This window comes from Canis lupus, chromosome 1, assembly GCF_011100685.1.
Source record: "Canis lupus familiaris isolate Mischka breed German Shepherd chromosome 1, alternate assembly UU_Cfam_GSD_1.0, whole genome shotgun sequence".
NCBI lineage: Eukaryota > Metazoa > Chordata > Mammalia > Carnivora > Canidae > Canis > Canis lupus.
Genome location: NC_049222.1, coordinates 18,258,614 through 18,286,556, shown reverse-complemented (window position 1 = coordinate 18,286,556; position 27,943 = coordinate 18,258,614). Strand labels below are relative to the sequence as shown.

General features: G+C 48.7%; 1 protein-coding gene across 2 annotated transcripts in view; it reads right to left on the bottom strand.

Moving 5' to 3' along the window:
• ATP8B1 (ATPase phospholipid transporting 8B1) overlaps positions 1 to 25,291 on the bottom strand; it is a 122,644-nt gene extending 97,353 nt beyond the window's left edge. The window contains exon 1 of one of the 2 annotated variants that reach the window (XM_038525924.1): positions 25,182 to 25,291. Coding sequence is in view for 1 of the 2 variants with exons in the window: in XM_038525923.1 (XP_038381851.1) it covers positions 25,182 to 25,210 (29 nt within the window). In the remaining variant the exon portion in view is untranslated. The remainder of the gene's footprint in view (positions 1 to 25,181) is intronic. The other variant, XM_038525923.1, reaches the window with a different exon arrangement.
• Positions 25,292 to 27,943: the final 2,652 nt, after the last annotated feature.

The following is a 27,943-nucleotide window of genomic DNA, read 5'->3' as shown; positions in this document are numbered from 1 at the left end:
CGGGGGTCGGGGGGCTACAGAGTTTAACCACTGGGGTTAAGTGGGCAGCCAGGGCACAGCCCAGCACACAGTAGGCAGCTCATAGGTACCTGGTGATTGGATGAACGCGCACCTTGTGATAAAGGCCTCCCTAGCGACCTGTGCAAGGCCCTAAACCCTCACCTCCTTCACTGTCACTCTTTACTCCTTGCCCCAACTTATTTTTCCCCATTGCACTCATCACCAGCTCAGATATGCTTGCTCCCGTGCTTATTCTCACTGTCTCCATATGAGAATGTAAGCTCCACGAGGGCAGGGTCATGGTTTCTTTTTCTGTCTGATGAATCCAGAACATCTAGAACAGTGGCACACAGGAGGTTCTCAAATGTTTGGTGGAAGGAAGAAAGGAAAGAGATGGAGAGAGGGGAGAGGAAGGAGGAAGGGGGCGGGAAGGAAGGAATTCTCACCCTATACCACTGGGTCACAGAGGAGTGGCCTCAACTGAAGAAACTTTAACTGGCTCTCAGATTTCTATGTGTAGAGAAAGAGCCTGTCAGACGGCAGCGACATAAGTAAGCATTGATTTGAAACCTATCCATTCCTGTGTGCCTTATTCCAAATAAAAAGAAATATCTACTAGGGACGCCAGAACAAGGAACAGACAATACACTGGATTCCAGTCAAAGGAACCATGAGTCACTGAACAACCACCATCACGGTTGTTTGTAGGATGCTTTCTCCTACTGTTCTTTGAAAATAAATGCAGAGCATTGGTTGATCTTGTGATAACGATCCAGGTGAGCATATTTTTTTTATTCAATTCAATTCAAAGCTGAAGCTACACATAAAGGAAACAAAGCTAACATCTGTGTTCAGGCGAATTCCGTGCAATTACTCTTTTCGTCTCTGTTGTGACTTGTCTGGCACGCTGCCTGTGATTGTAAAGGTAGTGGTTGTAATAAGAATAACCACCTCGAGGGCGCCTGGGTGGCTCAGTCGGTTAAGCGTCTGCCTTCGGCTCAGGTCGTGATCCCAGGGTCCTGGGATGGAGCCCGGCATCCAGTTCCCTGCTCAGCAGAGGGCCTGCTCCTCCCTCTCCCTCTCTGCTCACTCTCAATCTCAAATAAATAAATAAAATCTTAAAAAAAAAAAAACCACCTCAAATTCATAAGGCATCTTTCTTCTAAGGCATTTATTGGTCTTCAAATACCACGTGAAGTAGGCTGCCACCATCCTTGAAAGCTACAGCTTCATCCCCTTCACCTTGCAGAGAGGAAAGGGAGACACAAAGAGGTTAAGACGTGTGACAAAGGTCGCGGGGCCAGCCGTGGAAGGAGTTAGCACCTGTTCCACCGCTGGGGACACAACCCACACAATTAACAACAGTTACCCAGAGTCTCCACCACTGGGACAGTACAAAAAAGTAGAGGGAGAAGAGCAAGAGTGAGCCTTTCTCTTCATATCTACTCTGAGAACTCTCTCCACAGCTAACCCGGAATCATCTTAGTTTCCCAAAAGTGACTTGTTCCCAGAAGCAAATCCCACCCACCCACAGCCCTGAGTTTTCAATATGAAGAGCTCTTAGGGAGAAAAGTCTAGAGCCACCGTCTGGGACATATTCTGATATGGAGAGCTATTTTCATCTCCCCATCTCCCCCAAAGATCAAGAAGATATTTCATGATGGAACTCTCTTAAAAGCAGCTCACCTGGATGTTTTAAATACTACCCTGCCCAAGGCAAGTGGACAAACCAGATAGCTTTCCTGGGCCCAATCATTACACAACTTGTTATCTTTCTCTCAAAGGTTTTTTCAACTGTTTCCTTAAGTTAATTTCTTATCTGTTAAGTTCAGGGCAGACTCCATTGGCAGAAATTACGTAAGTCTTCAATCGGTTGTGTATCAAACATATTCCTGATTTCGAGTCCAAGTGGAAAGTCAAATTTCACAGCCACGTGGTTTCTTTGTGGGGGCGGGATAGGTCTGTACACATATGTAGTGTACACACTGGTAAAGGCAAAGACTCTCTGTGGAAAGGTAACCAATAAACTGGTAACAGCTGTTGACTTTGGGGAGGGGAAGGGGGGCACTGACGCAGAAGGAGGAGGATTGACTTTACACTTTATATCCTTTCATACCTTTCGAAGGTTATATCATTCACGTGTTTTCCTTATTCAAAAAATTAAACTGAAAGACAACAAATACGTGAGACAAAACTGAAGCTTGGAAACTATTTTTGTTGGAGTCCTTCATCAGAAAATAACAATGGTGAGTTCACATCTTGGTTTACCAGTGATGCCCAGAGACTCTAGCGCTTACTAGACAGATGGCGAATGCCCCAACAGCAGAGGACATTTTAATTGTACCTTAAATCTGTGTCCTTGTATGAGCTACCTACTGCTGCATAACAAATGACCCCCAAATTTAGCAGTTTAAAACACAAGTATTATCTCAGTTGTAATAGGCTCAGGATCTTGGACCTGACCTGAGGCTCTGCTTCCCAGCGTACCCACAGTCCTGCTGGCAGGATCTGGCTCCTCGTGGGCTGCTGGCTGGGAGCCGCCCTCAGTTCTGTGCCATGCACATCTCTCCACAGCGCAGCTTCCAACAGGGTAGCTGGGCTCTCTGAGAGCAAGTCAAAGGAGGGTCTTTTTTGCACCCTAGCCTTGGAAGTGACCTCCCATCCCTTCTGCCACATTCTATTCATGTCAAGTGCATTCCCAGGTCCGGCTCCTACTCAAGGAAACAGCAGAAGCCACAAATTACACTTATGAGAATCCTGAGACATTTTAGCAGGGCCCCAAATTTGGCAAAAAGTCCCTCGAGACAGCTCGCATGCAACAAGCATGAGAAGCCTAGCAGTAAAATGGAAACCACAACTTCCCACCAAAGAACGCCGGCAGATGTGAGCACTCACAGAACTGGAAGGCTCCAGAAGGGGCAAAAGTAAAATTCAAATTTTTTAAAATCAAAGAGGTATCAGCCCTGGTGTGATATGTTGATTTTTTACATTTTAGCACCATTGAACATAGTGTTTATATCCTATTTGGGGGGGAATGATTAGCAATTCTTAGCCTGTGTTATGCAACAAAAGAGAAATGAAACATGCAGGTGGGTGATCACATTAAACATTCTCTTTTCGCTGAGCCCACTATAAATCACTGCAGCATATAAATGCCAGAGTCGAAAAGCCAGATAAATCAATTGACCCCTAAGTCCATGTCTCTGATCCTATTTGATTATTATGAATCTCCTACTCACAAGTTTGTCTGTAGATGTAAAACTGTCTTGGAGATATCAATAAACGGAGACTTTTTTTTTTAATCCGAAGTTGGAAAAGGTAAAGGATGAGGCCATTTTAATCTTTTACTCTGAAGTAAATCCTTGAAAGGATTAAAAAATATTTAACTTGTCAATTTCCTTAAAAAGTCCTTTTACAATGAAAATTCTTGCATTCACAATGGCTATAAACATAACTGAAGGTTTTACAGGATTTACTCTGCAAGTGGCTCCCTTTGGCCTGGCTCCCAAGTCCTGATGTGCAGCTGTAGGGAACATCCTGTTGCATGTTGACATACATTAACAGCTTGGGAATTTAACAATTAGGAGTCAGATCTTATCACACTGCTGAGCCCAAGGTAGGCTCCCTTCCAATTCAGAGCTGGGGGTGGGGGTGGGAGTGGGGGCGGGGAAGGAAAAGAAAACTTCTCAGAACCAACGTGTATGTTGGGCCGGGGAGAGCCAGATTACATTGGCGATGTGGATTTTCAATCGCCTGCCAGTCATACGCAAGGCCAGAGAAATGATCTCATTTTACAACTCTCAAAGTTTTTTAAGAGTCATTTATCTGAGAAACAGAGACAGAGAGAGAGACAGAGAGAGAGAGAGACAGAGAGAGCAAGCATGCCCGAGAGCATGGGGTAAGGGCAGGGGGAGAGAGAGAGAAGCTTCAGCAGACTCCCCACTGAGCACAGAGCCCAACGCAGGGCTCGATCCCAGGGCCCTGAGATCACCAGCTGAGCCAACACCAAGCATCAGACACTCAGGGGACTGAGCCACCCCAGTGCCCCAAAGCTCAAAATTTCATTGGCTTTACCCAAAGGAGTTGCCTGATGCAAATAATACTGTACATCATAGGTGAACAATTTATTTTTTCTTGAACAGTTTTGCCCAAGAGAAGGAAGATGTGGTTTCACATTTCCTCTTCTCTTCTGTTTGCCCACACTAAGCCCGCCTCCTCCTCCCTGATTAGAAAGGGATTTCTAAGTGGTCAGAGGTCAGGTCTCAGTAGCCACGTCCCTAATTCCATCATGACCTGGACAGACGACCCCCTTCCTCATCTCAGCAATGGGTGCACTATGCTGGCCAATGCTGGCTGCACAATGGGGCTCTTTTGGGGTCAGCCAGCTGTTTCGAATTCATAAAAACAACTGAACACTACATCCAAAGCTAATGATGTACTATATGTTGGCTACTTGAATTAGAACTTAAAAGAAGGAGGGGATATTTGGGTGGCTCAGTCAGTTAAGCAGCTGCCTTTGCTCGGGTCATGGTCCCACTATTCTGGGATTGAGCCCCACATTGGGCTCTCCACTCAGTGGGGAGACTACTTCTCCCTCTCCCCCTGCCCCTCCCTCTCCACTCAGGCTCTCTCACTTTCTCTCCCTCAAATAAATAAGTAAAAATCTCTTTAAAAGTAAATAAATTTTTAAAAGGAAAAAAAAATATGGGCACCCAGGTGGCTCAGTGATTGTCTGCCTTTGGCTCAGGTTGTGATCCCGGGGTCCTGAGATTGAGTCCCGCATCAGGCTTTCCACGGGGAGCGTGCTTCTCCCTCTGCCTGTGTCTGCCTCTCTCTCTGTCTCTCATGAAAAAATAAATAAAATCTTTTTTAAAAAATTAATTAAAAAAGGAAAAAAAGGTAAATTTTTAAAAAATATAATTCATAAAAATGGACCTGGAAGTTCATTCCTATAACCACTGCTGGTCATGGGAGCAAAGTTCAGAATAGCAAGCAGTGGTCCTTGAGTGCCCATTGGTCTACTTCAAAATCACTTGGGGAAGGTCAGAAAAGGGTAGGACACAGGGGTTTCTGCTTTCTCAGCCTCCTGAGGGGATTCTATTCCACAGCAGTCAGGACTGGGTCACCGGTCCGGGCTGAAGTGGAATACAGATTTCTTTTCCTGCCAGTTGATGACTTACCTTGATCATACCTTTACTCTTTCTTCTTGAGACCATGTCACACCCGCCTAGAAAGCTTTGTTGAGTTTTTGCAACGAAGAGTTAAAATTATAAAACAGAACCACCTATTTTAGAGCTCTAAGGGATGTTAGAGAAACTTCCCAAACTCTTCATTTTTGCGAGTGGAATTTGGGGCTCAGGTTAGGGGAGGTGAGCACTGAACGGTATTTCATCTCCCCAGGCCTGGTGTCCCCACCTGAAAAATAGTGATGGATGATGAATTAAATCATCGGTTAGACACCCTCAGGAGAAATAGGATATGATGACCCTCAAAGGGAGAGAAAACATAAGAGTTCCATATGGGAAGTGTCAGGAGAGCAGAACATGCTCTGGCTGCAGTGGGAGCCTGGTTCCTAACACAGTCTGGGAAGGGCCCAGGAGGGGCTCCAGGCCAGGAGAACACTGCAGCTGAATCTCGAATGATAAAGAATCATGTCCCTCGGAGAAAGGGCCAAAGGGACAAAGGTGGCCTGCCCTCTCTTTAGAATTCTTGTGAATATAAGATACTGCAGGTGAAGGTGCTTTGTCATCAGCAAGTCACTACATAGATGTGAGCTTTGGGGTGGTGGACTCCACGAAGGCCGCCCACAGGTGATGCATCACAGAACCCAACTGGGCATCTGAGTGACACTGCTCATTTATTTCAACCCCTTGTCCCATATGCCAAGATTCCCGACATTTCCATAAACCCAGGTGAATTTTTGACGCCCTCAAAGACATCCCATAGAGGGCAGACTCCTACGGTGTCTATTCTCTGCCTCCACTAGGCACCAGAATCCCCCCAGGTGTACCCCACTGGGGTGACACCTGCCCCCCCATCCTCCCAGGGGGGACTCACAGATGCTCCCCAGGTGATTCCATTGTGCAGCCAAGTTTGAGAACTTCCTTTATTACAACCCCAAGAACACTGAACAGCCCCCCAACACACACACACACACACACACACACACACACACACACACACATACACAACTCCTCAGCCATTGCTGATTTATACATCTTAAGGCAGGTTCCAGATCATGTGAAATCCATTTGTTTCAGCCTGGACTGTGATGCGCCTCTTTCAAGAAAAACAGATGCACCCTCTGAATGATGACTGGCCTGGATTAACACTAGTTTGCCTTTTCTAAAGATACACAGGCTGATAGGGGAGGCGGTGGGGGCGGGGGTTGCCCAGAAGTATGACAAGTGGCAGAGAACAGACTGTCCGAGTAACAAATGTGCTGCAGAGAAACCATAAAATAGATAACGTGCAGATTACAGGCAAGCGCACCCAGAGGAATGCAGGCTGAGTAATAGTTCAGCAGATTTATATTTAACAGAGTACTAACATGCTCACCGTGGTCCCTTGACGACAGGTAACAGTATTGAGCATAGGGACTCAGAAGCAACCCTGCTTAGGTCTCTACTTCCTTTAATAACATAGGTAAGCCAAAAAAAATAAATAAATAAAAATAACCTAGGTAAGCCCAGGGAACCAGAACTTTAAAGTCATCAAATACAGCTGGTAGATGCTGCCTAAAATGAAGCCAACAGATGCCTCTCTTTGTGTTCCATGGGAAGGTCTAGAAGAAAATTAAGCATCGGAGAGAACACAGAAGTCATGTCTCCTACCATTACCAAAGGGCACGTGAGGACAGGGCTGCCCTTCAACACGAAGCCGGCCCCGCAGGCCTGCAGCATCCGCATCACCCAGAGCTTGTGAGAACTGCAGAATTTCACCTTCCAACCAACCCTGAAATCACATTTTCATAAGATCCCCCCGGAATCCACACGCACCGTTAACGTTTGAGAAGACAGAGGTCTACACCGTGGAAGTAGCCACTTTCCCGATGGCCTGTCGCAACCACGTGTGGCCAAGTCAGAGGCCAGAATTTCTTTAGGCTCCATTTACTTTCAAGTATTTTCCCCGGCCCAAGTGAAGCTTTTCATCACTTCCTGAACCTGGGGAAGCCCCAGTCATTCGCCAAGACTGTCCTCCAGTGTAAATACCCTCCTGGGAAGCTTCCTGAACATCTGAGAACTGAGTGAATGACTCCCTTCTCTGTGTTCCAGCCTGACATTTTTCCACCCCCTCCCTCGCCCCTGCAGGCTGGTCTCCCTTCACTCACCCAGCCCCCCAGGCAGCAACCACGCCTACCAGCATCCCCCAAATAGTGATCAGACAAGAAGCCTCAGCCATTCCCTGGGCCCCTGAGCTCTAGAGAGCAGGACAGAGGTGGTCCCTTCTCAGGAAGCTTCCAGACTCGGGGAGCAGCACGCCAATCATCCCACAAGCAAACGAAGGGACGAGAAAGAGAGCGAGGGGCTTACCCCAGGACAGCCCTGCTTTGATAGGGGGTGGTCAGAGATGAGATGAGATGACCCCTGAGCCCAAACGCAAAAGATAAGGTGTCCTTGCGGGGGACAGCTTTTCAGGCGAGAAAGCAACAAATGTGCCCGGCCCAGGGCAGGAAAGGGCTCCTTATGCTCCAGAAGCTGAAGCAGGACAAGCGTGAAGCCGGCAGGAGCACACAGGCTGGGCCTGCTAAGCCTCGGGACGGAGGTGAATGTCACCAGTGCAATGGTGATGCAGCCGGGCACACACGTGCTCCAGGACCTGCGTGGCTGCAATGGCTGGGAATGGAGACATCATTAGGGGACTCTGGGGGGATGATGGCCCAGGAGGGGGTGGCACTGGAGACAATCGGGTGGACTCAAGACCCTATGGAGGTAGAAGCAGCAGATCTAAGAGATGGATTGGAATGGAGATCGAGGGGTGCCTGGGTGGCTCAGGCAGTTAAGCATCTGCCTTCGGTTCAGGCCAGGACTCCAGGGTCCTGGGATCGAGCCCCACATCAGGCTCCCTGCTCAGGGGGAAGCCTGCATCTCCCTCTCCCTCTGCCTCACCCCCCGGCTCATGTTCTATCTCAAAGAGATAAATAAAATCCTTAAAAAAAAGGAAATGGAGGTGGAGGCATACAATGTGGGGGAGGAGGGTGTCACGATTCAAATCTAGGTGTCTGGCTTTAGCACCAGCTGGAGAGGAGTCCTCCTCTGAACAGGTTGGGGGGTGGGGGGCGGTCAGCCCTAGATGCCCTGTGACCGCACTGCTCTGGCGATCCACAAGCGGAGAGCACAGGCTAGACACTCCGCAGGAACTGGCGTGTGGATGGTAGTGAAAGCCACAGAAATGGGGAACATTTCCCCAGGGAAGCAGAAGCACGCTGGGACTGAGTCCTGGGGAACCAGTGTCTCGGGCGACTCCTGTCCATGGTGTGGGGAGAGACTGCTCAGCCCCAGCCTACACGTTTCGGGTGGGACACCTTGTTGTGCAAGCAGCCCTGTGCGTTGTGGGGTGTTTAGCAGCGTCCCTGGGGTGTTGTCAATGTTAGTAGCACCCCCTGAGTTGTGACAACCTAACACATCCCCTAGGGCCCCAAATCGCCCTGGTTGATTAGGTTAGGGATGCTTTTGCAGTCCTTAATAAAGCCAGGGCCTGGTTTGGGTCTTGAAAGTTCATAACCAACCCGGGGTAAGAGTCTCATAAATCGCTTCGACTTTCTCACGTTCTGGCTTCGTGGACAAGCATCTAGAATTGGCTGAGTAAAACCAGACCTAGGAGACAACTGTCGTTGTCCTAACCCCAATATAGTCTACAGATCTTGAAAACCTATTAGCTTTTTTTTGTCTTTTGATGATAAAGATAGAACCCCCAGCAGTGAGTGGATATTGGTGTTAGCTGTTTTTCCTTCGTATGCAAGTACATGATAGCTCCGAGTTACGGAATGGTCTAGAAGCTTCCAAGTATCATTAGTAAAAAGATCTCTTCTCCAAATCAAGATGTCATAAGAGCCCACTTTTCCCCAAGTGGGAGCTAACTAAAAATAACTCCTGGTATTTTGTGGCATTTGCAAAGGATGGCAATATGTACCAGAATTCGGTGCTAAGCATCTTAAATACCAACTTTTGTTTGTGACTGTTTTAATAAGTAATACGATCCAAGGACATGGTTATTCTCTCCTGGCATCTTACCAAAGCACTGAAGCCATAATGTTCACTTGATCAGGCCGCCGGTGGTTCTTCTGACCCTAGATCACTACAAAAACAACCAGCTTCAACATTTGCTCTCAGAGAACATCTTCCAACGATGGCAGCTAATTCTCGTGCCTCTAAGTGTGGAAAAAGGCGTATGTCTGAGACTCTCCCTTTTCACACATCCTTGTAGAACAGCTACTACACGGTAAACACTGTGCTGGGGGCTGGGTCACATCTGGGAGCAGGTGTCTTCTCATGGAGGTGACAGCCGAGCGAAGAGACACATAGACCCGTGATTACAACACCCTTAAGGATGGCACCACCTCGGGCCCACACCTGTCCTGCCTCTCACCTGCTCAAGGTGAGGCAGGTCACTAGGGAATCCTATCGTGGCCTGCCCTGCCCTGCCCTGCCCGGACGTGACTTCAGAATTCTACTCACCAGAAACTTCTAGGTCAACAGTGCTCAACCTAGAGCCAGCGTCAGAATCACCTGAAAGTTCTGTTCAGACACGATGGCTGGGCCCGACCTCCCGAGTTTCCAATTCAGTAAGGCTGTGGCTGCTACTGCTGCTGCTGCTGCTCTCGGACGGTTCTTTGAAAAGCAGTGTCTAGGTAACCACCACTAAATCAAGCGGAGATGGCACAGGAAATCAAAGCTAGCTGCCATCTCTGTGAGGTGGCGAGTTCGGGGTCAGGAATGTACAGCAACGGACCAGAACAAACGGGGGGGCCTTCACTTTGACCTGGGAGGTGGAGGATCCGAAGTCTTCCAGGAGGAAGTAGCACCTGCTCGGCAGGTAAGGGGGGAAGGGAGTCACGGGCAAAGAACACGGTACATGTGGGGACCCTGAGACAGAGGCTTGTGCTCAGTCCCATTAGAATTTCAGCTAAGGGCAGCCCGGGTGGCCCAGTGGTTTAGTGCCTGCCTCGGGCCCAGGGTAGGACCCTGGAGTCCCAGGATCGAGGCCCGCATCGGGCTCCCTGCAGGGAACCTGCTTCTCCCTCTGCCTGTGTCTCTGCCCCGCTCTCTCTCTCTCTCATGAATAAATAAATAAAATCTTAAAAAAAAAAAAAAAAAAAAGAATTCCAGCTAAGAGGGAAATGACATTTCAAATCAGGTAACATTAGTAGAAGCGACTGCACCATTAATCTCAGGAATGAAAACATTCCTTTCCTACTGAAAGTATTTTAATAATCAAATACATCATTGTCAGCCTTTCTCTTTGCATTAAGTGCTTTCCTCCTTAAACAATAGCCTGGACTTTATAAGAATCTGTCACAGCGGCACCTGGTTGCCTCAATCGGTGGAGCATGTGACTCTTGATCTCGGGGTTGCAAGTTCAAGTCTCACACTAGGTGTAGAGATTACTTTTTTTAAAATCTTTTTTTAGGGGACCATGGGTGGCTCAGCAGTTTAGCGCCGCCTTCGGCCCAGGGCCTGATCCTGAAGACCCAGGATCGAGTCCCACATCAGCCTCCCTGCATGGAGCCTGCTTCTCCCTCTGCCTGTGTCTCTGCCTCTCTCTCTCTTTGTGTCTCTTATGAAGGAATAAATAACATCTTTAAGAAAAATAAAATAAAATAAAAATCATTTTTAAAAAAAGATTTTATGTATTTATTTGAGAGAGAGAGAGAGAGAGAGAGAAAGCACGAGCAGGGTGGGGAGGGAGAAGCAGGCTTTCCGTTGAGCAGGGAGCCTGATGGGGGGCTGGATCCCAGGACCCCACATGACCTGAGCTGAAGGCAGACATTTCACTGACTGAGCCACCCAGGCGCCCCTAAAAAAGAAAATCTTTAAAAAAAAAGAATCTATCCCAACGCCAGATCACAAAGTACTAATCACTCTGCCATTTTAATTTCACTACTAAGGAAATGGGCAAATGTAGGCTGCTCAGAGTCGGTCTAAAGATCGGACGGGCACCCGTCCAGGAAACAAGCAAAGAAATAAAATAGAAATCTCAGGGTCACTTATTAAGTGGAGGTCAATGTGGGCAGAGGTCGGGGAGGGAAGGATCCAGTAAACGTACCATAAATAGGAAGAGCTGGGAATTTTGCTCATTTTCCCTCTCCCTCCCCCTGTTTGCTCTCACTCTTGCTCTCTCAAATAAATAGAATCTTTAAAAAATACATTGTTTTGAAAGATTTGACGTTTTCTAACGTAAAAATTGGAAGACCATGAACTTTGTGACATTAATAAATTGTAAGAGCACTCTAAGGATCATTGTACCACTCCTAAGACACTGCAGCAAACAAAATTTTACTTGATGATCAGATGGACCTTTGTTCTTGCAGCGGTCACCAACACTTATGCTCCTAGTCCTCTGACAAGTACAATTAAAGCCATATTATGCTTACTGATTTCCTTATGACACATGCCAAGGAACCGATATATAAAATACAACTTTATCTGATAAAAAGTAAGCATAAAGTCCCACCAGAGCACTGATGCTGGGTAGCAGGGGACACACCATAGATTTCCTTTTGTTATTCTGGCTGGGTCCTGCTAGGAGCTTCTTTTTCTTTTTTTAAATTTTATTTATTCATTCATGACACACACACACACACACACGGGGCAGGGCGGGCAGAGACACAGGCAGAGGGAGAAGCAGGCTCCATGCAGGGAGCCGGACGTGGGACTCGATCTGGGGTCTCCTGGATCACACCCTGGGCTGAAGCCGGCACTAAACCGCTGGGCCACGGGGGCTACCCTGGGAGCCTCTTTTTCAAAACTGGTTTAATGCCTTATTGATTGTACGGCTTTACCAATTTTTAACTTTAAAAAAAAAATATTCCTTTCATTTAAAACCTCTTCAAATTTTGTCAAACTTCAGTGGTTAGGTACATGAAGGTTGGTATTATTTTTTTCCATTGATTTAAATTTTCTCAAAATACAAGGAAAAAACATTTAAAATAAAAAGGCCTCATTTCTAATTTGAAAAATATTCTAAAGGGATCTATAGTATTTATTGCATAGACATAAAAAAATTCTTCATAAAAGTGAATACGGAAAACAGAAAAACAGGACCTGCTGCACGTACCTGCCATCAGAAAGGCAGGTGTCTTATTTCTTACCTTGTGTGAAAACCATCACTTCCTTGTACTTTAGATCTGTTTTTGTAGGATTCCCCCACTAAATAGTCAATATCTGAAGGGCAACACTATTTCTAACATGGCCATAGCTCTGTAAAGTCAGCATTAAAAGTGAAAGTAATGGGGACGCCTGGGTGGCTCAGTGGTTGAGCATCTGCCTTTGGCTCAGGGCGTGATCCTGGGGACCCAGGATCGAGTCCCACATCTGGCTCCCTTCAGGGAGCCTGCTTCTCCCTCTGCCTGTGTCTGTCTCTGCCTCTCTCTGTGTCTCTCATGAATAAACAAATAAAATCTTAAAAAAAAATAAAAGTAAAAGAAATTGACCTTCAAAGGTGTCATTAAGGACAGGGTCCACTATAGCCATACATTCAAACATGGTGCCAAACTGTGGTTAGTACAGGCCGCATATAGCAAGAGTACATTCCAAGAGAAACGGAAGAACTCCTCAAAATCTGGAGTATGTTCTGGAATATGTATTGTCCAGGTTTGGGTCTATAGATATTGGAGGTGTCCATTGGGACTGTGACTCTTTAAACATCAGGGTTTCACTCATATTACAGCGTGTGTGAGATTTTATTTTATTTTTTTAAGACTGAATAACATTCCACTGTAAGGATACACCACATTTTGTTTATCCATTCAGCCATCGACAGCCATCTGGGTTCCTCAGGGGCTTTTTCAAGTAGGATCTCATTTTTTTTTTTTAAGATGTTATTTATTTATTTGAGAGGGAGAAGAGAGAGCATGATCACAAGCAGGAGGAAGGGGTAGACAGAAAAAGCAGACACCAGAGCCTGATGTGGGGCTTGATCCCAGGACCCCAGGACCATGACCTGCGCCGAAGGCAGTTGCTTAACCCTAAGCCACCCAGGCACCCCAGATCTCATTATTTTCTTAATAGTGTCTTATTTTCCTTTAAGTGCTTATTGTAGATTATAATTCTGGTATCAGTTTGTTTCATATCTCTTTTGTCCAATATTTTACTTAATATCTACTCCTGCCATCCCACGCCCCATCGACCCTTATAAGCTCCACACAGAGGAGGACCATGTATGCCTTTTTCATCCTTCTATTAACCACCGTTTCCTGGCACAGGCCCTGGAACATAGTGAGGATCTGATAAGTAATTGTTGAATCATTGAATGAAAGAAAACCATTAGGACACCAGAAAGCCACTGGTCTTTAGGTGCATTCACAGGTTCCAAATGGTTTGTATTCAACTGTGAAAGAGAGCAAACTAATGCATGCACATGTGTGTGCACACGCACACACACACACACTTAGCTGTCTGGACACAAACAATTCCCTTGTAACACGAGAGTCAATCTGTTTGTGACTAACATTTCCATTTCCTGTGTTTTTCTTCAAGAATGCATCATGTACAAAAGTAGCTTGTGTGTTCAGCAAAGGAAAAGGAATTAAATACTGATACACGTTACAATGTGGTTGATATGCTAGGTAAAGCATTATGAAAACATTTTGCTCAGGGGCGCCTGGGTGGCTCAGTCCATTAAATGTCTGACTCTTGGTTTGGGCTCAGGTCATGATCTCAGAGTCATGAGCTCAAACCCCAAGTCAGGCTCCATGCTTAGTGTGGAGTCTGCTTGTCCCTCTCCCACTCTGTTCCTATCCCTGTGCGCTCTCTCATGCTCTTGAATAGATTTTTTTTTTAAATCCTTAAAAAAAGAAAATATTCTGCTAAGCAAAAGGAATCAATCACAAAAGAACAGATGTTATATGATTCCATTTATGCAAAACGTCCAGATAGGTAAATACATTGAATCCAGAGTTGGAAAACAGACTGGAGGTTGCCAGGAGCTGAGGGGAGGAGAGAACATGGGGGCTGCTAACAGGTACAGGATCTCTTTTTTTTACATAATGAAAAGGTTCTAAATTAGACTATGGCGATGGTTGCACAACTCTGTAAACATCCTAAACACCACTGGACTGAACCCTTTAAAAAGATGAATAATATGATATGTGATTTATATCTCCATAAAGCCATTTAAAAGAAAGACAACGTGGTGAGGGGTGGGGGCACCTGGGTGGCTCAGTTGGTTAAGCCTCTAACTCTTGTTTCTGCTCAGGTCATGATCCCCAGGGAGTAAGATGGAACCCCGCCTTGGGCTCCACACTGAGTGGGGAGTCTGCTTGAGGTTCTCTCTGCCCCTCACCACCCCACACTTGCTCTCACTCTCTCTCTAAAAAAAAAAAAAAAAAAAAAAAAAAAAAAAAGACAACATATAGATGGAGATGGAGGCAGCTACCTGCATTGGAGGGTTGGGAAGAGCTTGCCTTCCCAAGTCATCAACACACAGCAAGGGGGGCAGCAGCTTTGACAGCAGCCCTGGAGGCACAGACTTCCCTCACAGCAGAGGCTCCCTGACCCCACAAATCCTGTGGATTACAGACCATCTCCTTCCAGTAAAGGTCTCTGCTTTGTGCAAATCATTTCCTTTTCCTTTTTTTTTTAAGATTTTATTTATTTATTCATGATAGACATAGAGAGAGAGGCAGAGACACAGTCAGAGGGAGAAGCAGGCTCCATGCAGGGAGCCTGATGCAGGACTCAATCCCGGGACCCCAGAATCATGCCCTGGGCCAAAGGCAGGCGTTGAACCACTGAGCCACCCAGGGATTCCCCCATTTCCTTTTTCTAACACCAGTCCTCTGCCTGCACCAAAGTAGGAACACATGCTCTGAGGATAAGCAAAGGTAATGCTCTCTGGACCAAAACTTTACATAAATATACATATATTTCTGAAGAGCTTCTTTATAACTTATTGTGAGTGACCTGAACACAGCCCACTGAGTTTACAGCACTTTGAAACTCAGATTTCCATCTGCAGCCCAGGCTCTGCCAAGAAAGTTATCTTTGGTTCCTCTTTCTCTAGCACCCCATAGCCAGTCTGTCCGGAAGTCCTGTTGGCTCTACCTGTTAAGTATACCCACAGCTTTCTCTTTCTCCCGCAGCTCGCTCAGGTCCAAGCCTCCATCCACAGTTCACCTGGGTCAGCTTCCTACCTGGTCTCCCTGCCTGGGACCACCTCCTCCATCATCTCCGCACAGCAACCACAATGACCCTTTTAAAATGCAACCAGCCCACAGGTCACGCTACTCCAGTGAGCAACATCCTGCGCCAACCGCCCCCCAACCCTGCGCAACGTCAAAGCCAAGGTCCTCACGCACCAGGAAAGCCCTGCATGGTGGGGGCTCCCCTTCCTGCTGCTCTCAGCTTCTCCTCCCATACCCCTCGCACTCACAGGTTTGAGGAACAGCCAACCACCTGTTCACTGGCTTCATCAGACAAATCAGGAGTCAAGTGCCTGGACATTAGGGCCTCTGCGCAGAGAAATCGGTCCCTTCTGTCCAGGACACTCTGCTCCCAGATCCTCATGGTTCCCCCTCTCCCTGCTAAGCCTTTGCTCAAATGTCACCTTCTCCATGCTACAACTGCATCCCGTTCCCCAGACCCCCTCCCCCAAACCCCTCTACTCTGTTCAGCTTTCTCTTTTTATCACCACTAGTGCTTATCTTCAGATATACCATATCATTTACCCCTTTACCACTGTCAGTAGCTATGTTCTCTCTCTCTCTCCCTCCTCTAGAAGGTGAGCTCCAGGAGGGCAGGCTCTTCGTCTACTGGATTCACCGACGGATGCCAAGTGCCTGGCACACAGGATGTGCCTCTTAATATCTGGTGGGCAACTGGCAGGATGGATAAATGAGGCCTCTGAGGCTAAGGAAGAGGGTCCACTCTGTGGAATGCCCGAGGAGACAGAAAGCTGTCTAGGAGAAACCAGGAGTGTACGTCTTTGGCCAGAGAACTCAGGAAGGGAGACCATGAGTTAAGCAGGAGACAAAGCCTGAGCAAATGTCCTTCGGCTTCAAAAACAGTGTTGGTCCAAGTGATCTTAAAGGACACATTAGTTGCTATGTATCCACCATTCGCACAGTCTGAGATTCTCAAATTGACTTTTGAGAATGTTCACCATGTTTCTCTATGGAAGGGTTGAAGTCTAAGATTGATTTTTAAAAAAGTCTAAAAATCTTAAGTTGAGCTAGACCAAAAAAAGTTTTGAAGCTCGGAGAAATCAGCCATAGTAGGGGATCCCTGGGTGGCTCAGCGGTTTGGCCCTTGCCTTTGGCCCAGGGCGTGATCCTGGAGACCCGGGTTCAAGTTCCACGTTGGGCTCCCTGCGTGGAGCCTGCTTCTCCCTCTGCCTCTCTCTCTCTCTCTCTGTCTCTCATGAATAAATAAATAAAATATTAAAAAAAAAAAAAAAGAAATCAGCCATGGCAGCCCCAATACCGTTTTTGTGACTGTGACCAGCATAGGACAGGAAGAGGGAATATACCTAAGGATGGTGGTATTTGGGCTTAGTCTGAAGAATTTTTTTTTTCCCACTTAGAAAAGAAAACCTGGTTTCAAAACATGAAAATCCTTTTTTTTTTTTGGCTACCTTTTCACAGTCTGAACATAAACTGAGAGTCTGTTGATCCTTAGAAAATATAGATTAAGATACCTTTAACCTAATAGACTGATTCTAATCATCTAAGAAAAGCTTCTGTTCTTGCTGTGCTATTATTACAAAGATGCAACATGGGAAAATTCTGAGTAAATGTCCTTGGGCTTCAAAAAGAGTGTTGGTCCAAGTGATCCTAAAGGACACATTAGGTGCTATGTGGGGCCAATCCCCAGTCTATAACTGACTTTTGGCCTTGAAGCTTATCTTGAAAACCATGGATTCTACTCCTAAGGTCGAACTGTACTCTATTAAGTATTCAATTTTTCAAACATTTAAATATCAGTTTCTCTCACCTTCTTCCACTCCTTCCACCAAAAAACCCCATTCGTTTTAATCCAAGTCAACTCTGGGGGAAAGTGAAGGATTTTTTTCTCTACTACAGAATGTCGTCCTGGAAGACAGCTGTGGTCTGCAGAGGCCTCCAGAATGTAGAGCCAGGCCTCCTGAGATTTTTATGCCTGCGCTGGCACAGGGCAGAGTGTCGGCCACTCCATGGACCAGCTTCACGAGAGCAGCTGCAGGTGAAAAGGAGAAGCGTGTCATGCCCTTCACACGCCCTCCATGCAACCATCCTCCCTGCAGTTCCGCACATTATCTCCAAGCTGGTATGGGAGGAGGTGTTTGGGAGGAAATCGGGCCTGCCCATCCTAGTCACTTTCATAGAAAGATAAATGTCACAAAACCAAATAAGATCTCAAAAACTCCTATGAACGAACAAATACGTATTTGCCTATGTTCATAGCAACATTATTCACAATAGCCAAAGGTGGACCCAACCCAAGGGTCTGTCAATGGATGAACAGATAAACAAGATGTGGTGTATACACCGTGATTATTCAGCCTTGAAAAGGAAGGGAACTCTGGTATCTGCTAAAACACGGATGAACCAGGAGGACATTGTGCTGGGTGAAATAAGCCAGTTGCAAAAGGACAAACTTATTTTCATGGGGACAAAGTGGAATAGAGATTATTAGCTGTGGGGAGAGGAAATGGGGAGCTACTGTTTATAAGGTACGATGTATCAGAATGGGATGATGAAAAAATTCAGAAATGGACAGTGATGATTGTTGCCTGATACTCTGAAGATGCTTAATGCCACTGAATTCACATTTAAAAATGGCAAATCTGGGCAGTCCGGGTGGCTCAGCGGTTCAGCATCTGCCTTCGGCTCAGGGCCTGATCCTAGAGACCCAGGATCAAGTCCCACATCAGGCTCCCTGCATGGAGCCTGCTTCTCCCTCTGCCTGTGTCTCTGCCTCTCTCTCTCTCTCTCTCTCTCTGTCTCTCTCATGAATAAATAAATCAATAAAATCTTAAAAAAAAAAAAGGCAAATCTACCCCAAAGATACAGATGGAGTGAAACACCAGGACAACTGCACCCCAATGTTCACAGCAGCAATGTCCACAACAGCCAAACTGTGGAAGGAGCCTCAATGCCCTTTGACAGATGGATGGATAAAGAAGATGTGGTCTATGTACACAATGGAATATTATTACTCAGCCGTCAGGAAGGATGAATACCCACCATTTGCTTCAACATGGATGGAACTGGAGGGTATTATCCTGAGTGAAGTAAGTCAATCGGAGAAAGACAATTATCATATGGTATCACTCATACGTGGAGTCTAAGAAATAGTGAAAAGGACCACAAGGGAAGGAGGGGAAACTGAGTGGGAAAAAATCAGAGAGGAAGAAAAACCATGAAAGACTCTTGACACCTGGAAGGAAACAGAGGGTCACAAAAGGGGAGGTGGGTGGGGGATGGAGTCACTGGTGAAGGGCACTTAGGAGGGCAGGCGATGTGATGAGCACCAGTATATACATTTGCCAATATATAGTATATATAGTATATATTTTAAATTTAAAATTTAAAAACCTTAAAAGATAAAAACTAAAACTAGCAAAATTTTTAAAAAAGATTTTATTTATCTATTCATAGAGACACACACAGAGAGAGAGAGAGGGAGGCAGAGACACAGGCAGAGGGAGAAGCAGGCTCCATGCAGGGAGCCTGATGTGGGACTGGATCCCGGGTCTCCAGGATCACGCCCTGAACTGAAGACGGCGCTAAACCGCTGAGCTACCCAAGCTGCCCTAAAACTAGCAAATTTTATAAATATTTTGCCACAACTAAAACAAAATTCCCTTGAAATAAACTTCTGCACTAAGGTGAGATCATGAAGTTCTGTTACCAAAAATAGACTACATATTTTCACATAATCCTCACAACCTCTCCTGTCTGATGAACCCTACACACCTCCTTTGTTTTATAAGGTTCCAGAATTTGTTTTTTAATTTTATTTATTTGACAGAGAATGCGTGCGCAAAAGCGGGAGGAGTGGCAGGGGGAGGAGAGGGAGAGGCAGGGAGCCTGATGCAGGGCTGATCCCAGGACCTGAGCCGGAGGCAGATGCCTAACCAACTGAGCCACCCAGGCACCCCCAGATTTTTTTTATATAACATTTGCTAGAAGCCTGGAAATTGACTCCTGATGTGGCGGTAAGGCCCATAGTTTCCAGCATGAAATATATAAACTCTGACCCATCTTCCCATGTAAGTGAATATTTAAACCACCCAAGACAGTTATCTATTTTCTTATAGAAATCAGCAAACATTTCTTCTGGATCCACAGATCGTATATCCATATGTCTGGGGATGGTCTCAGTAGTTCAGTGCATCCCTAGAAGACACAGTAAGAATCTCTCAGGCCGTGCTTTATAAAATACATGATGCACCCAACTTGTGGGAGCTTCCCCAACAGCAAGAATGGACAGTGGGAGACCGTGGGAGGACAACGCTTGCTGCTCAAGGAGTTCCAATGAGGCTTTTCCAGCTCAACTTGAGTAAAGGTCAGAAAACTGATTTCAAATACTGTGTGCTCTAAACCAAACCTCAAGTCCGGTGGAACGAAAGTCACTCAGCAAAGAGGCAAAGCCATCAACGACAGCCCTGTAAATAAAGACCAAAGCTACTAGCCAAAGGTCAGGACACACATGTACTCAATGCAGAAGTGACAGGATTCTCCGTCTCACAAATGGGAGGTGGCCATCCGACACTGAAGGGCTGCCCCAGGCCAAGGGTGACCTCCGCACCCCCACCCCAGGAGTCAGTGCCTTTTCCCACACTGACAGCCAACTTTGGGGCACAGCTCTCCCTTCTTAAATGCAAATTCACTAGTCTGGAGACTGATAAGGAACACAGAGCTTGGGGGCTGGAAGTGGGCTGGGCCACCCTCCAGGGTCTTAGGCAACCGCCTCCCCTTGCAAAGGACAACATCCAGAGAGCAGAGGGGAAGAGAACACCAGGGCTCCTTTCTAACCAAAGAAGGAATTAAACAAACCACCCACAACTCAGGCCCTCTGCAAAACTCACAGACTTCAGTGAAGCAGGGAGGAAATCCAGGACAGTGCCTGGAGAAGATCCTCAGGCATTTTGTAAATGAATTAATGAGATTGTACTAAGGGTCTCTGATTAGCACTGCTTACTAGGTGCTGCAAATGAGAGACACCGGCAGAGAGCACAGATCCTTTCAGGAAGACTCAAGTTCCAGAAACTCCTGAGTTTTGAACACGGAAGAGTAATTTTTTTTTTTAATGGACAGAGGCTGACAGGAGGTGCAGCGGGGGGGGGGGGGGGGGGGGGGGGGGGGCGGTGGTAAAGAAGGCACAGAAGTGCTTTCTGTATATGTCCCAAGAGCCTCCACCGTGCAGAAGGAGAACCCAGGACCTCGTGACTGTGACTGAGTGGCATGTCTCTAAGCCACCAAGGACCACGGAACTTCATGCTGTCCCCAGACACTTATGCTCCAGAAGTCAAGCCTTGGATGTGGAGGTTCAGAATCTCGCCCCTATCCTAGGGGACTCTTCCTTGCCAGTGCCTGGTGCAAATAGTCACCTATGTTTGCTAAAGAAATACTAACATGCAAAGTGATTCCTGGTTCCTACACAGTCTAGGAGAAATGCAATTGCTGGATGAGCAATAAATATTTACTGAGCACGATAACAATGACAATAATTTTTTTTGTTTGTGTTTTGTTTTGGAGAGCAAGCACATGCAAGCAAGGGCAGGGGAACGAGCAGAGGGAGAGAGAAGGAGTCTTAAGCAGACTCCACACTGCGTGTGGAGCCCAAGGCAGGGCTCAGTCTCATTCACCTGAGATCAGGACCTGAGTTAAACCAAGAGTCAAAGGCTTAACCAACTATGCCACTTGGGCGCCCTGACACAATAGTAATATTAATGATTATGTCTTATTGAGCTCTGCACCAAGCTAAATTCAGCTAGACTCATTTTCTCATTTGAAACTCATCACACAACTATTATTATTCCATTTTACAGGGGAAAAAAAAAAACAAAACTGAAGCCCGAAGGATTAAGTAACTTGCCCTAGGTTATATGGGCTAAGAGAGCAGTGAGACCGGGATTCCATGCTAGTTCAAAGGACTCCAAAGCACATGTCACCAGGGTCTGTTTTACTGCTGCTTCCGGGTGCCAAGGGCACCATTTACTGAACATATTTCCTATTGTGTGTGTTTGGGAAACAATTTATTTAAAAGCACAATGCATTTAGAAGTATTAGGGAAGGGATGCCTGGGTGGCTCAGCGGTTGAGCGCCTGCCTTTGGCCCAGGGCATGATCCCATGGTCTCAGGATTGAGTCCTGCATCGGGCTCCCTGTCTGGAACCTGCTTCTGCCTCTACCTGTGTCTCTGCCTCTCTCTCTCTGTGTCTCTCATGGATAAATAAATAAAATCTTAAAAAAAAAAAAAAAGTATTAGGGAAAGTACTAATGTATTTCTGAGTGATCAGATAATAATTCCTGTTTGCTAAGAACAAGAAACAAGACTTCTATATATACATGCTTTCTAGATTCTTCATCATGCCAGGTCTTTGGTAACATAGGACCTCAAAAGATCTTAGATTGGGCATTCTTTTTAGCTGGGCACAGGAATGGGGTTTCAGGAGTAATTTGGTTAACAAAATAAAGGATAAGCTATCTTCTTTTTATGTTATTAAAACTCTCTGACAGCAAATTAATTTTTACTTATCTTAATAAGTAACAAAACACCTACAGGTATTATGAATAGAATTAAACTAATTGGTGCCAACAAACACCTAAAAACTCACAAGACTCCCCCTGCCCCCCAAAAAACTTCTCAGGAGAGGAATCTAGGAACAAATACAGAAGCAAATCTAAAATTATGTGCTTGGGACGCCTGGGTGGCTCAGCGGTTGTGTGCCTGCCTCTGGCTCAGGGCCTGATCCCAGGCCCGGGATCGAGTCCCGCGTTGGGCTCCCTGCATGGAGCCTGCTTCTCCCTCTGCCTATGTCTCTGCCTCTCTCTCTGTCTGTCTCATGAATAAATAAATAAATAAAATCTTTTAAAAAAATAAAATAAAAAATAAAATTATATGCTTAAGGTACTTTAAAGGCACTTTCTTTAGACAGACGTGACACGAATGGACCCCACAAAACTTGTTCTGGTAACTAAAAAGCAAGTTCCTCTGCATTCACAAGAGCAAAGGTAAATAGTAGATTCAAGTCTCCCTAGAGTTATAAGCATCATCTGGATTTCATGAACGTCCTCTATGAAAAACTAAAAAGGAATTCAAACCAGCAAGGCAATAAAATATTAAAGATACACCAAACACCTGGGCATTGTACTATTTTTAAAATATCAGTTTAATGAAGAAAGTAAGAACCCTGGAACACCAATACTGTGGATAAGGGACAGTCACCTGTTCTCTCATTTAATTCTCGAAACAACTAAAGGAAGTTGATAATACCCTTATTTGAGGAAATTGAGCTTCAGAAATTTTAGGAATTTGGGCAGCCCCAGTGGCCTAGTGGTTTAGCGCCCACCCTCAGCCCAGGGCCTGATCCTGGAGACCAGGGATCGAGTTCCACGGGCTCCCTGCATGGAGCCTGCTTCTCCCTCTGTCTGTGTCTCTATCTCCCTCTCTCTCTGTTTCTGATGAATAAATTAATAAAATCGTAAAAAAAAAAAATTAGGAATTTATCTAAGGTTAGTCGATTTTAAGAAAGTAAATATAACTTAAAAGCACATACAATCTCAAATAAGTAAAAGAACTGAATGAAACCTGTGGGAACCTAAGTTCACTTGTTTTCCACTACTCTTTGCTTTCAGAAGGAAGGAAAAGAAAGGAAGGATGGAAAGAAAAAAAGAAAGGCAGGCAGGGAGGGTGAGAAACCTCTTAGAGCAGGAGCTGGTTGGTGCCATGAAGGCTAAGATCCTAGAGACTAAAATCCAGGTGAAACACGGAGCCAGCATTAAATTTGCCTTCACTGGCAGACTTTTTCGTTAAGCCACTTGCTTTACCAACTCATTACTGTATTTATTTAAAGATTTTATTTATTTATTTACTTGAGAGAGTGCATGCACGTGCATGGATGAGAGAGAGAGTGAGCAGGGGAAGGGGAGCAAAGGGGGAGGGACAAGCAGACTCCCAGCTGAGCACAAAGGATGTCCTGCTCCATCCCAGGACCCTAGCAGAAGCAGGATGCTTAGCCCACTGAACCACCCAGGCACCCCACCAAATCTTATTGTAAAGTCTCCATTTAAAAACAAAATCTATAAATTGAACACCAATAAAAAATAAATTTATTTAAAAAAAAATAAAAACAAAATCTAAAACAAACAAACCAAAAAACCCACCTCCTCGTTCTGTCACTAAGAGAACAAGTGCACACTGGCAAGCATCTTCTTTAAAATAAAAAAGCCAGAAGCAAAGCTTAAAAACGGCCAGAGCTGCTGTCACACAGATGGCATTTTTGTTCACCACCAGTATTAAGCCCTATGCACCTCTGTCACCCCCCGTAACAGATGCCCAGAGCCACCAAGAATTACCAGAGCACCGCCACCAGCAAGCGGCAAAAGAAGACAGTGGTTAAGGTTTCCTTACCTAAAATTAAAACAAGGAAGCCTCCACTACATAATGAAAGTCATTAAGAAAATTCAGAGAGTAATTGCAGGCAGACTTCTCCCCCAGAAAGCAATCAGCTAATAAGCATCAATTATCTTTTGCACGTAAAGGTATTTATAGGAGGTTCAAATAAAGCCTCCACCAACGGGCCCAGCATTAAGGAAAGGCATTTTACATCTCACACAAAAGTACTCCCGAGACGACTTCCCATTTTCTGTGCCTTTTTTTTTTTTAGATGCTCTTGTATTTACTATCCCTGGAGATTAGATCACACACGTGCAGTCCTGCTTCCTAAGGGCAGCGTCCTTCGCGCGTGCCCTACTGTGTGCCCGGTGCCCTGGCCGAGCTCCCGGGAGCAGAGGCCGGACCCCGCTGCAGGCCCGCGCACCGCGAAGCTGCGGAGAATCCTTTCTGGGGCGCAGGCCGGGCGGCCTCCGGGAAGGGAGCGAAGCCGGGAGGACCGGGGGAGGGGTCCGGGGGGGTCCGTAGGGGTGCAGGGCCCCTGCCTCGCGGCCCGCATCCCCTCTAACCGCCCGTCCCCCCCCCGCCCCCCCACAACCGGCCAATTGGCCACGCTCCGGGGCCCGGGCGCACCCCCCTCGGAGAAGTTGGGCGGACGACTAGACGCTTTTTCTTCCACTTGGGGAAGACGTGGGGGAAGTGGGGGGAAGCACCCCCCGCCCTCTGCACCCCCGGCGCCGCCAGGCTGCACGCACGCCAGCCCAGTGACAGCGCGGGGCATCCCCCGGGGAGGGAAGGAGACGGCCCGGGGCAGTGCCACGGGAGCTGCGGGGACGTCCCTGCCATCCCGGAGGCCAGTGTCCCCCTTCCTCATCACCCCGGGCCTGCAGCTCTCGAAGGCGCGGGGAGGGCAGCTGGTCCTCCCGCAGGCGCGGCGGAAGCGATCGCGCCCTCCATCCCCGCCCGCAGGTGCGCCGCGCGCATTAGGGGCTAAGTAAGGTCTTTTCCGGGCACCTTGGCATCGGCTCCCTAAGGGTCAGGGTTAGGGACTTCGAGAGGGGCGGCCGACCCTGCGGGGAAGCCAGAGCATCCCGCCCGCCCCCGGGAGGACCCGCAGGTCCTGCCAGGCTCGCCCCCCAAAGCTGAACCGCAGACAGGTGCGCGGCCAACCCAAACCACCCAGACGCCACCTGCGAGCCCCGTGTGCTCCCGGCAGGTGAAGCCTCCCGGCCTCCTGCACCGCGCTGCCAGCCCCGACGCGCCCGGTGTCCCGGGCCCCCGCCTGGTCCCCCCCACCCCGGGGCGGGCTCCGCAGCCGCAGGGCGCGGACAGCTGCGGCCACCGCATCCCGGATCCCGGGAGGCCGCCGGCTCGGGGGCACCGCGGGCCGGGCGGGGGGGGGGCAGCCGGGGGGCCTCCTTACCTGGCGCTCTCCGGCCCCGGCTGGGACATCCGTCGGGGGCGCGCCCCTCCGCGCGCTCGCTGCGCACCTGGCCGCCGCCACCGCCGTCGTCGCCCGGCCCCGGCACCGGCCCCGGCCCCGGCCCCGGCCCCGGCGGCCGCGCTAGCGCTGCATGGCGCACGGGGGCTGGCCCCGGGCCGGGCAGCGTGTCCAGTCGGCGGCGACTCCTCCGGCTCCCGCCCGTCGCCAGGGGCTCCCCGCCCTCCCCCGCCCCGCGCCCTGCGCCCGGGCGCCCGTCCTCCGCGGCGCCCTCGCCCTGCGCACGCCCGACCGGCCCAACTGGTTTCTCCGCTCCGGGGCGGCGCCTGCAGTCGCTCTCGGCGGCCGTGGCCGGGGCCCGGGCCGGGGCGGGGGCGGTGCCGGGCGTCTGCCCTCCCTCGGTCCCTCCCGGGGGCGGAGAGGGGCCGAGCGGGCGGGGAGCCCCGGGGCGGGCGGGCGGGCGCGCCACGCCGGGTCCGGACCCGCGCCCTCCGTGCGCGCCCCCGGCAGGGACCCCCCGCCCCCCGGCCGTGCTCCGAGCGCGCCCCCGGCAGGTGCCCCACCCCCCCCCCGGCAGGTGCCCCGGTCCCCCGGCAAGTGCCCCCCGCCCCCGGCCGTGCCCCGAGCGCGCCCCCGGCCCCGCCTGGCCGGGCCCCGGCAGCCTGGGTGGCCGCGAGCTCCTCGGGCGCCCCCTCCCCGGGCCCGCCCCGCCCGCCCCGCGCCGCTTTGCCGCTTTGCCGCTTTGCCGCTTTGCCGCTTTGCAGCCTCCCGGGGTCGGGGAGCTGGCGGGCTCCCTCGTAAGCGGAGCTGTGCCCTCCCGACGCCGAGGCACGTCCCGGGCGCGGTCGCCTACCGCGCCTGGCGGTGCACAGAGGGGGACCAGGCCAGAGCCCCGAGGGTCCGGCGGAGAGCGGACGGACGCCCGCGCCTCGGGCCGGGGTCGGGGTCGGGGTCGGGGCGGGCAGCGGCGGGCGAGAAGGCCCCGGCAGCGGCCTTGCGGGGCGAGTCTACACCGCAGCCCCCGTTCCGCGGACTCTATTGCTCACCCGCCGTGGAAGAGCCACTGCGGAGAACGGAAGAAAGTCAGAGGAATCAAAGAGTCGGCTTAAAATGTAGCAGGGGAGATAGAATTCGTGGGTGAATATCCAGTTACCTGCAGATCAGAGAGTTCCGGGTCACTGGCCTGAGTTCCGACGCCCACCTGGGGGCTCGAGGAAGGCTTCTCCGAGCGGGCCATGCCTAGGATGGGGCTCAGAGGGGCGCCTGGGGGGCTCAGTGGTTGAGGGTAGGGATCCGGGGGTCCTGGGATCCAGCCCCCCACTGGGTGCCCCGGGAGGAGCCTGCTTCTCCCTCCGCCTGTCTCTGCATCTCTCTGTCTCTCAGGAATAAATAAATAAAATCTTTAAAAACAAAAAAACGAGGGGGCTCAAAGTTCCAACCTTTTAGGATTCAGAGTTGGGTGGAGAGGATAGTCAAAGACTAGGCCACTGTTTCATCTCTAGGTATATGTAAGATTCAACCCATATTGTTAAACCCTAAACTGTGCTGAATTTTTCATTTTTCATTAGACCAGCTTGATTTTTTAAGTATTTTTTTAGATTTTTAAAAAAGATTTTATGTATTTATTCATGAGAGACAGAGAGAGAGAGAGAGAGAGAGAGAGAGAGGTAGAGACCCAGGCAGAGGGAGAAGCAGGTTCCATGCAGGGAGGTCGATGTGGGACTCAATCCCGGGTCTCCAGGATCACACCCTGGGCTAAGGGCACGCTAAACCACTGAGCCACCCAGGAATCCCTTTTAAAGTAATTTCTAAGCCCAACGTGAGGCTTGAACTCACCACCCTGAGATGGACAGTCACATTCTCCAATGGCTGAGCCAGCCAGGCGTCCTGCCACACGTGACTTCTGACTAGGTGGGCTGGTCTCTCTGGGCCTCAGTTTGCCCATCTATACAATGAGACTGGACTGGATGATCTCAAACGTTTCCTTCCATTTTCTGAACCCAGCACCACAGCAAAGGTACAGAAGCCAGAAAACACGGGGCCCGGAGAGCAACGAGGGGGAACACCAGGTGGCTGGCAGGGCGGTGGTAATCCGGAAGGCTGGAGAGGGAAATGGAGCCTTTGAAGGCAGGTTAGGGAGTGTGGGCTTCCTTTGACAGCACCTGCTAAGCACTGAAAGCTCTTGATCACAGTGGTGACATGATCCAGGTTGTGTTTTAGGGGAAGTAATGGGACTCGTTTGAAAGAAGATAGGACTGAAGATGAGGGTACCGCTAAGAAGCTAGTCAAGCAATGTAATGTCCCGAAGGAGTTGCCACTGAAAGGAAGAAGGAGAAGGAGCCTTCAGGGACAGCAGCGGAGACGTGGCAGGGCGCAGTGTGGCCAGAATCTGCAACTGACTGGCAGACAGAAACGCAGACATGAGCCAAGTGCTCCGAGGTAGGTGCTACAGTCAGAAGGAAGGAAGGCCTCTGAGGAGACCTCTGCCCTACCAGGAGAAAGGCCCTAGTAAGCTGAAGAATCAAGAGATGACTCTAGACTAAAGGAAAGATTCTGTTCTTTCTTACAGATCTACCAGCCAAGGGCTCAAGCTGTCCAGGAAAACCTTGCATACAAGAGAGACCACACTAAGACACCTCCAGTGCGGCCTACACTCAGATCTGATCAATAATGTCGCTGTGGCTGTATTTAACTCTCCTGGGGACACACTGAAGGTTTCCAGCTAGTTTGTTTTTCCTACAGGT